Source organism: Arachis stenosperma, chromosome 9, assembly GCF_014773155.1.
Source record: "Arachis stenosperma cultivar V10309 chromosome 9, arast.V10309.gnm1.PFL2, whole genome shotgun sequence".
Classification (NCBI taxonomy): Eukaryota; Viridiplantae; Streptophyta; class Magnoliopsida; order Fabales; family Fabaceae; genus Arachis; species Arachis stenosperma.
The window spans coordinates 41491795-41504558 of record NC_080385.1 but is presented as its reverse complement, the minus strand read 5'-3'; the positions used below and the strand labels follow the sequence as shown (position 1 = coordinate 41504558).

Below are 12764 nucleotides of genomic sequence, written 5' to 3'. Positions count from 1 at the left end.
CTATTCACCTGAAGAAAACGCCTGGAGAGGCTCAAGAACTCATTGACATGGTTGCAAACAACCAGTTCATGTATACTTCTGAGAGGAATTCCGTGAACAATGGGGTACCTCAGAAGAAAGGAGTTCTTGAAATTGATGCTCTGAATACCATATTGGCTCAGAACAAAGTGTTGACTCAACAGGTCAACATGATCTCTCAAAATCTGAATGGATTGCAACATGCATCCAACAGTACTAGAGAGGTAGCTTCTGAAGAAGCTTATGATCCTGAAAACCCTGCCATGGCAGAGGTTAATTACTTAGGTGAACCTTATGGAAACACCTATAACTCATCATGGAGAAATCATCCAAATTTCTCCTGGAAGGATCAGCAAAAACCTCAACAAGGTTTTAACAATGGTGGACGTACGAGGCTGGGCAATAGCAAGCCATATCCATCATCTTCTCAGCAACAGACAGAGAATTCTGAACAAAACAATTCTAATTTAGCCAATATAGTCTCTGATCTGTCAAAAGCCACTTTCAGTTTTATGAATGAAACAAGATCCTCCATTAGAAATCTGGAGGCACAAGTAGGCCAGCTGAGTAAGAAAGTCATTGAAACTCCTCCCAGTATTCTTCCAAGCAATACAGAAGAGAATCCAAAAGGAGAGTGCAAAGCCATTGACATAGTCAAAGTGGCCGAATGCACAAGGGAGGAGGAGGACGAAAATCCTAGTGAGAAAGACCTCCTGGGACGTCCCTCAAGCAAGAAGGAGTTTCCTATTGAGGATCTTGAGGAATCTGAGGCTCATCTAGAGACCATAGAGATTCCTTTAAATCTCCTTCTGCCATTCATGAGCTCTGAGGACTATTCTTCCTCTGAAGAGGATGAAGATGTGACTGGAGAGCAAGTTGCTCAATACTTAGGAGCTATCATGAAGCTGAATGCCAAGCTGTTTGGTAATGAGACTTGGGAAAGTGAACCTCCCTTGCTCATTAGTGAACTAGATACTTGGATTCAGAGAACACTACCTCAAAAGAAACAAGATCCTGGCAAGTTCTTAATACCTTGCACCATTGGCACCATGAGCTTTGAAAAAGCTCTATGTGATCTTGGGTCAGGGATAAATCTTATGCCACTCTCTGTAATGGAGAAGCTGGGGATCATTGAGGTACAACCTGCTTTGTTCTCATTGCAATTGGCAGATAAGTCAGTGAGGCAAGCATATGGATTAGTAGAGGACGTGCTAGTAAAGGTTGAAGGCCTTTACATCCCTACCGATTTCATAATCCTAGACACTAGGAAGGAAGATGATGAATGCATCATCCTAGGAAGACCTTTCCTAGCCACAGCAGGAGCTGTGATAGATGTCAACAGAGGTGAGTTAGTCCTTCAATTGAATGGGGACTACCTTGTGTTTCAAGCACATGGCCATCCCTCTGTGACAAAAGAGAGTGAGCATAAAGAGCTTCTCTCAGTTCAGAGTCAAGAAAAGCCCACACAGTCAAACTCTGAGTTTGGTGTTGTGAGGCCACAACCAAACTCTAAGTTTGGTGTTCAAACCCCATATCCAAACTCTAAGTTTGGTGTTGGGAATACCACACTTAAGTTGACCTGATCATCTAGTGGTTCCATGAGAACCACTGTCAAGCTATTGACATTAAAGAAGCGCTTGTTGGGAGGCAACCCAATTTTATTTATCTAATTTTATTTTATTTTGTTTCTTTGTTATTTTTGTGTTTTATTAGGTACATGATCATGAGGAGTCACGAAAAAAAATCAAAAAAAATTAAAAACAAAGTCAAAAACAGAAGAAAAAAATTTTTCACCCTGGAGGAAGCACGGGCTGGCGTTCAACGCCAGTAAGATGCATCTGTCTGGCGTTCAACGCCAGAACAGAGCACCATTCTGGCATTGAACGCCCAAAACAAGCAACAACCTGGCGTTAAACGCCAGGATGGTGCACAGAGAGGACAAACTGGTGCTGAACGCCAGAAACAAGCATGAAACTGGCGTTCAACGCCAGAAACATGCATTACATGGGCGTTGAACGCCCAGAACATGCACCAATGGGCGTTTGAACGCCAGAATGATGCATGTAGGCATTTTACATGCCTATAGGGTGAAGGAATGGCATTTCTTTTCACCTCAGGATCTGTGGACCCCACAGGATCCCCACCTCAGGATCTGTGGACCCCACAGGATCCCCACCTCAGGATCTGTGGACCCCACAGGATCCCCACCTACCACATTCCTTTTAATCCTAATCACACTCTCTTAATCCAAATCTCATTCTCCATGTCACACTTCCCAACACCCTTCACCAATCACCTCAATTCCTCTTCCCAATTACCCCATTCACCATTCACATCAACCTCCTCTTCCCCATAAACCCCACCTACCCTCATAAAATTCAAATTCAATTTCCCACCCATTCCCACCCAAAATGGCCGAACACTAACCCTCCCCCTCCCTATAAATACCCTCCCATTCTTCTTCATTTTCACACAACACAAACCCCTTCTTCCCCATATAGCCGAACCACTTCTCTCCCTCTCTTCCACATTCTCTTCTTCTTCTACTCTTCTTTTTTTTATTGCTCGAGGGCGAGCAAATTTTAAGTTTGGTGTGGTAAAAGCATAAGCTTTTTTTTTGTTTTTCCATTACCAATGGCACCTAAGGCCGGAGTTTCCTCAAGAAAAGGGAAAGGGAAAGCAAAAGCTTCCACCTCCGAGTCATGGGAGATGGAAAGATTCATTTCCAAGAGCCATCAAGACCACTTCTATGATGTGGTGGCAAAGAAGAAGGTGATCCCTGAGGTCCCTTTCAAGCTCAAAAAGAATGAGTTTCCGGAAATCCGACATGAGATCCAACGAAGAGGGTGGGAAGTCATAACCAACCCCATGCAACAAGTCGGAATATTAATGGTTCAAGAGTTCTATGCCAATGCATGGATCACTAGAAACCATGACCAAGGTATGAACCCAAGCCCAAAGAATTATCTCACAATGGTTAGGGGGAAATACTTGGATTTTAGTCCGGAAAATGTGAGGTTGGCGTTTCACTTACCCATGATGCAAGGTGATGAAAGCCCCTACACAAGAAGGGTCAACTTTAATCAAAGGTTGGACCAAGTCCTTAGGGACATTTGTGTGGAAGGCGCCCAATGGAGAATAGACTCCAAAGGCAAGCCAGTCCAACTAAGAAGACTGGACCTCAAGCCTGTAGCTAGAGGATGGTTGGAGTTCATTCAAAGATCCATCATCCCTACAAGCAACCGATCTGAAGTTACTGTGGATCGGGCCATCATGATTCATAGCATCATGATTGGAGAGGAAGTGGAAGTTCATGAAGTCATCTCCAATGAACTCTACAAAATAGCTGACAAGCCTTCACACATGGCACGGCTAGCCTTCCCCCACCTTATATGCCATCTATGTTACTCAGCTGGAGTTATCATAGAAGGAGATGTCTCCATTGAAGAAGATAAGCCCATCACCAAGAAAAGGATGGAGCAATCAAGAGAAGTTCCTCACGGCCATCAAGAAGAACATGAGGAAGTTCATCATCAACAAATGCCTCAAGGAATGCACTTTCCTCCCAACAACTATTGGGAGCAACTCAACACCTCTTTAGAAGATTTGAGCCATAATGTTGAACAATTAAGGGTGGAACATCATGAGTACTCCATCATTCTCCAAGAAATAAGAGAAGATCAAAGAGCAATGAGGGAGGAGCAACAAAGGCAAGGAAGAGACATAGAGGAGTTGAAAAATATCATGGGTCCTTCAAGAAGAAGACGCCACTAAGAGGTGGATTCATTCCTTGTTCTTTATTTCTCTCTGTTTTCGGTTTTTAATATTATGTTTATCCATGTTTCGTGTCTTTATTTCATGATCATTAGTATGTAACCATGCCTTAAAGCTATGAATGAAATCCATTAGTCCTTCACCTCTCTTAAAAGAAAAATGTTTTAATTCAAAAGAACAAGAAGTACATAATTTTCGAAATTATTATTGAATTTAGTTTAATTATATTGATGTGGTGACAATGCTTTTGTTTTCTGAATGAATGATTGAACAGTGCATATGTCTTTTGATCTTGTTGTTTATGAGTGTTAAAATTGTTGGTTCTTGAAAGAATGATGAACAAAGAGAAATGTTATTGATGATCTGAAAAATCATGAATTTGATTCTTGAAGCAAGAAAAAGCAGTGAAAAAAAAATGGCGAAAATTTAAAAAGCAAAGGATCCAAGGCTTTGAGCATTAATGGATAGGAGGGCCCAAGGAAATAAAATCCAGGCCTAAGCGGCTAAATCAAAGCTGTCCCTAACCATGTGCTTGTGTCATGAAGGTCCAAGTGAAAAGCTTGAGACTGAATGGTTAAAGTCGTGATCCAAAGCAAAAGAGTGTGCTTAAGAGCTCTGGACACCACTAATTGGGGACTTTAGCAAAGCTAAGTCACAATCTGAAAAGGTTCACCCAGTTATGTGTCTGTGGCATTTATGTATCTGGTGGTAATACTGGAAGACAAAATGCTTAGGGCCACGGCCAAGACTCAAAAGTAGCTGTGTTCAAGAATCAACATGCTTAACTAGGAAAGTCAATAACACTATCCAAAATTCTAAGTTCCTAGAGATGCCAATCACTCTGAACTTCAAAGGAAAAAGTGAGATGCCAAAGCTGTTCAGAAGAAAAAGCTACAAGTCCCGCTCATGTAATTAAATTAATATTCAGTGATATTTTGGACTTTATAGTATATTCTCTTCTTTTTATCCTATTTGATTTTCAGTTGCTTGGGGACAAGCAACAATTTAAGTTTGGTGTTGTGATGAGCGGATAATTTATACGCTTTTTGGCATTGTTTCTACGTAGTTTTTAGTAAGTTCAAGCTACTTTTAGGGATGTTTTCATTAGTTTTTATGTTAAATTCACATTTCTGGACTTTACTATGAGTTTGTGTGTTTTTCTGTGATTTCAGGTAAATTCTGACTGAAATTGAGGGATTTGAGCAAAACTCTGAAAAAGGCTGACAAAAGGACTGCTGATGCTGTTGGAATCTGACCTCCCTGCACTCGAAATGGATTTTCTGGAGCTACAGAACTCCAATTGGCGCGCTCTCAACGGCGTTGGAAAGTAGACATTCAGGGCTTTCCAGCAATATATAATAGTCCATACTTTATTCGAAGAATGACGACGTAACTTGGCGTTGAACGCCAAGTACACGCTGCTGTCTGGAGTTAAACGCCAGAAAAACGTCATGATCCGGAGTTAAACGCCCAAAACACGTCATAACTCAAAGTTCAACTCCAAGAGAAGCCTCAGCTCGTGGATTAATCAAGCTCAGCCCAAACACACACCAAGTGGGCCCCAGAAGTGGATTTATGCATCAATTACTTACTCATGTAAACCCTAGTAGCTAGTCTAGTATATATAGGACATTTATCTATTGTATTAGACATCTTTGGTCTCAGTTTTGTTTTATTCTTCATCCTAAGAGACTATTGATCACGTTTAGGGGGGCTGGCCAGTCGGCCATGCCTGAACCTCTTTCACTTATGTATTTTCAACGGTGGAGTTTCTGCACACCATAGATTAAGGGTGTGGAGCTCTGCTGTACCTCAAGTATCAATGCAATTCTATCTTCTTTTATTCGGTCTCTATCTTATTCTTATTCCAAGATATTCATTCGTACCCAAGAACATGATGAATCTAATGAGTTAGATAACCCTTATTATTATTCTCACTTATGAATGCGCGTGACTGACAACCACTTCCGTTCTACATGCAACAAGGCTTGAATGTGTATCTCTTAGATTCCCCAACAGAATCTTCGTGGTATAAGCTAGATAGATGGCGGCATTTATGAGGATCCGGAAAGTCCAACCTTGTCTGTGGTGTTCCGAGTAGGATCCTGGGAATCCGGAAAGTCTCACCTTGTCTGTGGTATTCCGAGTAGGATTCCGGTAATGAATGACTGTGACGTGCTTCAAACTTGCAACCTGCTGGGCGTTAGTGACAGATGCAAAAGAATCAAGGGATTCTATTCCAGTAGGAGCGGGAACCAACCGGTGATTGGCCGTACTGTGACAGAGTGCGTGAGCATTAGCTTTCACTGCGAGGATGGGATGTAGCCATCAACCATGGGTGATGCCTCCAGACTGATTAGCTGTGCGAGTGACAGCCGCACAGGATATTTTCCCGAGAGGAATGAAAGTAGCCACAGCTGATGGTGAACCCCTATACAAAGCTTGCCATGGAAAGGAGTAAGAAGGATTGAGTAGAAGCAGTGGGAAGGCAGACGTCCTTGAGCCATACAGCATCTTCATATACTTAACTGAAATTCCTATGCACTGTTCAATGAATCTACATAAGTATTCTATCCCTTTTATTATTTCTTATTTTATCATTAATTTTCGAAAACCCATTATCCAATTTTAATCTGCTTAACTGAGATTTACAAGGTGACCATAGCTTGCTTCATACCAACAATCTCTGTGGATTCGACCCTTACTCACGTAAGGTTATTACTTGGACGACCCAGTACACTTGCTGGTTAGTTGAACGGAGTTGTGAATTCAAGTAAAGAAAATAAACAGTGCCCTAAGAGTAAACATCATCAAAGTATAAAGAACATATGATCACAATTTCGTCCACCAGTGAGCCATGCGGCCGTGTCACTTCTCGCTGGTTATCTCCTCAATTTCTCGTGTTCCTTCCATTTTTGCTAGCTTCCTTTCCAATCTCCAACTCATTCATACCCTATAAAGCCTGAAACACTTAACACACAAATTACGATATCGAATGGAATAAAGGAGAATTAAAATGCATAATTAAAAGTCTCTAGGAAGCAGTTTTCAATCATGTAATAATTTCAGGAAGGAAATATAAATGCATGCTAAATTAATGAATAAGTGGGTAAGGATCGTGATAAAACCACACAATTAAACACAATATAAACCATAAAATAGTGGTTTATCAGCCATTCATTCATCTGAAGCAAAGGAACCCTAGCCCTCTGAAGCAAAGGAACCCCGAACCCTAGCCTTCATCGTCGTCGCGGTTCTGAGGTCGTCAGCGCTGCCGCCGTCCTCAGCACCGCCGCTTCTTCCTCGAACCTAGGTGAGTGCTCCTCGTCTTCATCTTCTCTGAACTTCTTCTTCAATTTTTGTTCCATATTTCTTCAATTCTTCTAGGGTCTTGGCTTGAAGTTTGGTTCTTCAATTCTTCTTCTTCGGTCTTCCGTCTTTGTTCTCGTCCTTCGGTCTTCTTTGTATGTATGGTTCTGATTGCTATGAAAATTCCGAAATTTGTATGTATGGATTAGTTGCTAATGCTGGAAAGTGGAAACTGTTACTCTGTTTTAGTGTTTTGCTGTTTTTGTATGTATGTATGGATTGCTAATGCTGGAAATTTGTTTTAGTGTTTTGCTGTTTTTGTAACTATTACTCTGTTTTGGTCCAGAACACCTAATATGCTGGAAATTTACTCTGTTATGTAACTGTTACTCTCTTTTAGTGTTTTGTTGTTTTGTTAATGCTGTAAACTTACTCTGTTTTACAATATTGTTGAATGCTGTAGGCAGAATTTAGATATGGTATTGTTAATTTCATATCTGTTTTTAATTGTGTTGTGGCTCCTGCTTTAGGTTAAGAACTGAATAAATGTTGATGATTGATGACCATTTTTGTTCGTTTATTAGGTACAAGTATGATTTCCCATTCCTTGAAACAAATGGGGAAGTGAGTGTAGATGACAACCGTGTAGGACCATTGTACAAGCATGTTTTTCCACTGGCATTGGCCCCATGGCTTTCATTTGTTGGGTTGCCTTGGAAGGTTATTCCCTTCCCCATGTTCGAACTGCAGACCAAATGGATAGCAGGAGCTTTGTCAAATCGCCTTGCATTTTCTTCCAAAGAAGAAATTATTCAAGATACTGAAGCATTCTACTCTTCACTTGAAGCTTCTGGCACTCCTAAGCGTTACACTCATAATATGGCTTATTACTAGGTGCTTCCTAAAGTTAAAATTTAAAAGTGATGAATCTTTTTTAGCTTGTCTTATGACTGTGGTTATCTAAAATACTCCCTTCCCCAATTCATAGTCACTGTTGTTTTTTTTTTTTACTTTCTGCTGCATTTATAATGCAATGCACTCGTATCCAATTCTATTTTAATGAAATATCATATTGTTTCAGATGTAATCTTTATCATAACAAATTTGTAAATTATTAAATTTTCATATATTGTATTTAACTTTTTAGGAAGGAAAAAGAAAAAAGAAAGCAAAAGACACAATATGATCCAATTGATTATGAAAGCATCAGTCTAGTTGACTTTTGGGTGACTGAAGAAGTTGTAGAGAAAGAGCCTGATCTTTCTAGTAATGTTGATGACTTATTGCATGAGTATAGTATATTTAGTTTCTAATGATTTATTAGAATGTTGTTAGTTTATAATATAATGATAACATGTGTATTTTATTAGGTGAAATTGATGCTGATTTATATCAAAGTGGTGGTGGTAGTAGTGGTCTTTATGCTGCATCTCTTGATTCTTCTACTCAAGAGGGTGGGAATGAAGGTGAAGATCATCCCACCGAAGTAGATTTGCAATAAGTTCTTGCGAATTTTGATGATTGATAAACCATGATGTTGAGATTTAATATTTAGATATGTTTTTATTACTATTTAACTTTTGAGTTTGGATTTTGATAAGATCATATATATTTGGTTGATATTTTATGTAGTGTTTTAACTTTTAAATTTCGAAGATATTTTAAAATTTATATTAGATTATAATTATATTTTAGGATGTTTATTTATAATTTATTTATTATTCTATTTTAAAATAATTTTTTTGGTTGAACTATTAGTTAGACTGATTAGACCAATAAACCAATAAATCATTAGAGTAGTTTGATGACCGGTCCTATTTTCTAAACCTTGGTGCTAACTGCCTAAGAAAACCTCTTTAACTCATTAACCCAGCTAGCTTTACAAGCGTTCAATTCAGCTAACCAAACCCCTCTAACACGCTTGCTTTCCTGTGTGGCTTCGGAAACAAACCACACAACGCACAAACCTTCCTTCCTTTCGTTCTTTCTCAGTTCTCACCAGTACCCTCTGAATTTTGATTTCCCAAACCCCAAGATAACAATCAAAACCTTTCCCTTCAATTCCAGTATCATTCAATCAAATCACCTTCAGTCCTTCATCTCCCACAGCAACAGAAATAACCTTTGAAATTCCCGAATTGTCCTCAAATGTCCGACACCCAACAAACCCTAATGCCCCTTCACTCCCCCGACCCCGACGATAACGACGAATCCCCTCCTAACCAACCCCAACCCGCATCCCCTGACCCAACCCGAACCGGAACCGGAACTGGAACCGCCATCGCCACCGCCCCTTCCCTCCTCCACCTCTCCTTCAACCAAGACTCTGGCTGCTTCGCCGCCGGCACCGACCGCGGCTTCCGCATCTACAACTGCGATCCTTTCCGCGAGATATTCCGCCGTGACTTCGGCCCAGGCGGCGGCACCTCTCTCGTTCACATGCTCTTCCGGTGCAACATCCTCGCCTTCGTCGGCGGCGGACCTGACCCTCGCCACCCTCCGAACAAGGTCATGATCTGGGACGACCACCAGTCGCGGTGCATTGGCGAGCTCTCATTCCGCTCCGAGGTCAAAGGCGTTCGCCTCCGAAGAGACCGAATCGTTGTAGTTCTCGCGCACAAGATTTTCGTGTACAATTTTGCCGACCTGAAGGTTCTTCACCAAATTGAGACAATTGCGAACCCTAAGGGTTTGTGCGAGGTTTCGCACTTGTCCGGGACGATGGTTCTTGCGTGCCCTGGGTTGCAGAAGGGGCAGGTTAGAGTTGAGCATTACGCCTCAAAGAGGACAAAATTCATCATGGCTCATGACTCGAGGATCGCGTGCTTCTCGCTCACGCAGGATGGGAGGTTGCTCGCTACTGCAAGCAGTAAAGGAACCTTGGTGAGGGTTTTCAATACGTTAGATGGGTCCTTGTTGCAAGAGGTGAGAAACAGAGGAGTTGGTTTCTTTGTTTTGGAATCTTTATTGGTAACTTCTGATCAGATTGGTTTTCTTGGTATGCAATTGGTTATGATCAGAATTTGATTTTACTCAAGTTGGTAAAGTCGTTAGCTCACTGGTCAGCTGAATTCGAATCCCACCTTTTATGCATGCAGCAATCCATTTGCCAGTGTCAAACCCGCAAATGGAGCTCAGTACCCGCAATGGATTAGTCTTTAGTCTATCGGGTGGGGTTGGAAACCAAAAAAAAAAAAAAAAAAATTTTACTCAGAGTTTCTGAGAGTGAATCTCTTGATTCCAAGTGAAAATTTGAATGTGTTAAATGCTACCAACACCGGGTTGGTCAAGTGGTAAACAAGCTTTATACATTTTTAGTGGTCTTGAGCTTAAGTTGTATTAATCGATTTTTGTTAAGGCTAAGAGGATTCAGATAGCAAAGGCAAAGACCAAGTAGAAAAATTGTGCTAATGCTTAAAATTGTTGATGATATGAATTTAGCAGATGTTGTATCATAGAGAGATTAGAGTAGAATCCTGCCGCATGTAAGGAAATATCAATTGAATGGCATGTCTAAGGATGTAGCTTATCATAGTTTGCTTGAGCGTGGTTTGATTTATAGTTGGCTTTAACTAATAGGAGAATGACTTTTTGTTGTTGCCTTTCTAGTGTTTCTTTGCCTATTCAAATGAAATTTAATTGACGTTGTTCATGGGGAATGTGATTGTTCTGCTATATGGATATTTTTAAGAATTGATTTATCTGTTCGGTTGCTAGGATTACGATATTAGAGTTGGTTTGTCAACCTAATGATATGCATTTGGTGTTGATGTCTTACAGTTTGGACTTTGAAATGCTAATTAACGCTTAATATGTTTTGAAAGTTTGATTGTAAATTAGTGGGATGGGATTCCAGGTACGGAGAGGTGCAGACCGTGCGGAAATATACAGCCTTGCCTTCTCTCCTACTGCACAGTGGCTAGCTGTTTCGAGTGATAAGGGGACCGTTCATGTCTTCAACTTAAAGGTTGATTCTGGACTTTTGGGGCTTGACAGATCGAATAGTTCATCCGAGTCAAATCCTAGTTCCCCAACAGCTGTTTCATCTCTTAAATTTATGAAAGGTTTGTGTATTTTTCTACCATGAACTATGTCAGCATCATATATGAAATTAGATGCCTTTTTCAGAACACGTAAGAATTAAAGCAACATTTATTGATGAAAAATATTTTACAGGTGTTTTACCCAAGTACTTTAGCTCAGAGTGGTCTGTGGCTCAGTTTCGCCTGCAGGAAGGTTTGCAGCATATTGTTGCCTTTGGCCATCAAAAGAATACTATTGTTATACTAGGCATGGATGGCAGGTACTTTCAGTAATCAATCATATCTTTGCCCTTCTCAGTTTGCCATTGCAAATCCTTTTTCTTGTAGGTGTTTGTAAGAAATCGGTATCAGTAATACCAATAAAACGGTGAAGTGCAGAAGAATACCTCTATAGGATTTAGCCTATACCAGTTGGGATGCAAACCTCCTCCTTTGAAATTGCATTATTTTCCACTGAAACCTAAACTGGCTGTTGAGAATTCGTGAGGCTTGGTGCTTTCCTACAGAATTCTATTTCCAATTTTTTTGGGATACTCCACTTGGTTCTCTTCCTCCATTTTAAATACCTACTCCCCTCACCTATAATAGAATTACACTTACTATGCCAAGATGGCAGAGTTAGTTACAAGAGTCTTTCCCTAATTGCCCTGGCCAGTTGCCTTTCCGAATGTCAACATTTTTCTTTAAGTTCCTTCTTATTTCGCTAAAATAGGCCTCTGCATGAAGAATGATTTGATTCCCCCCTCTGACAACATTACTAGCTCCAGGATCAGTCATTTTCACATTTGACTCCCTAACATTCATGTTACATTAAATCAAAGGTCTTTAGTAGTTTTCTCATTCATTCTTGTGCATTGCATGCTAACATTGCTCGATAAGACTGACGATTCTTGTTTGTTTGAGGGTTTGGGGTTCAAATGGTTCTTCAATATTGTCATTGGTTATATTTTGCTAATAATAATTTCTTTATCTGTTAATGGTTTATTATGAGTTATGACTGTTAAACATCACGTATTTAGAAAGTTATATCATGAAGCAATTAGACGAAATAAGGGTGTCTACTTTTTCAGACGATCAACCTACAAGAAATAGAATGTTCTTTTCCTATATGGCTATCCATCTCTGGGAGTTAAATATTGATGCAGACGATTATTGAATTTCTTTTGCAGCTTTTATCGATGCCAGTTTGATTCTGCAAATGGAGGAGAGATGACACAACTTGAATATTACAATTTCCTCAAGACAGATGAGACATTCTAATAAAAATGCATCTTGTATATATCTTCAGTGGCCCTTGCTGTGAATACTCTTATTTTCTGTTTACCTTGTTACCCCCTCCCCTTTTTCTTTTATTTCTAAGTTGTGTAAGTACGAGTATATTGCTAATGTCCCAATGTCAATCGCTTTGCGTTGTATATATTACATTGTGAATCAAAATCAAGTTATGAACTCTCAGAATTCAGCAGGTCTCCGGATTCTTGAAAAAGTGGATGTTCCTTTGATGTGGTAAATTGAATATTACTGTTCGAAATTTAACACAGCAAAAAGGAAGGGTAAAATGTTGTAAGTATGATTTGGCCTGGGCAATTTTTTCTTTTTTTAAAGACAAACCTGGAAGGA

At 40.1% G+C, this 12764-nt stretch overlaps 1 protein-coding gene across 1 annotated transcript; it reads left to right on the top strand.

Annotated features, from left to right (window-relative positions):
- Positions 1-8994: 8994 nt before the first annotated feature.
- LOC130950511 (autophagy-related protein 18a-like) lies at positions 8995-12764 on the top strand. The gene is made up of 4 exons (XM_057879033.1): positions 8995-10026; positions 10958-11165; positions 11278-11404; positions 12314-12764. Exons 1-4 carry the CDS (start codon positions 9250-9252, stop codon positions 12402-12404), a joined length of 1203 nt encoding a protein of 400 aa, XP_057735016.1. The 5' UTR covers positions 8995-9249; the 3' UTR covers positions 12405-12764.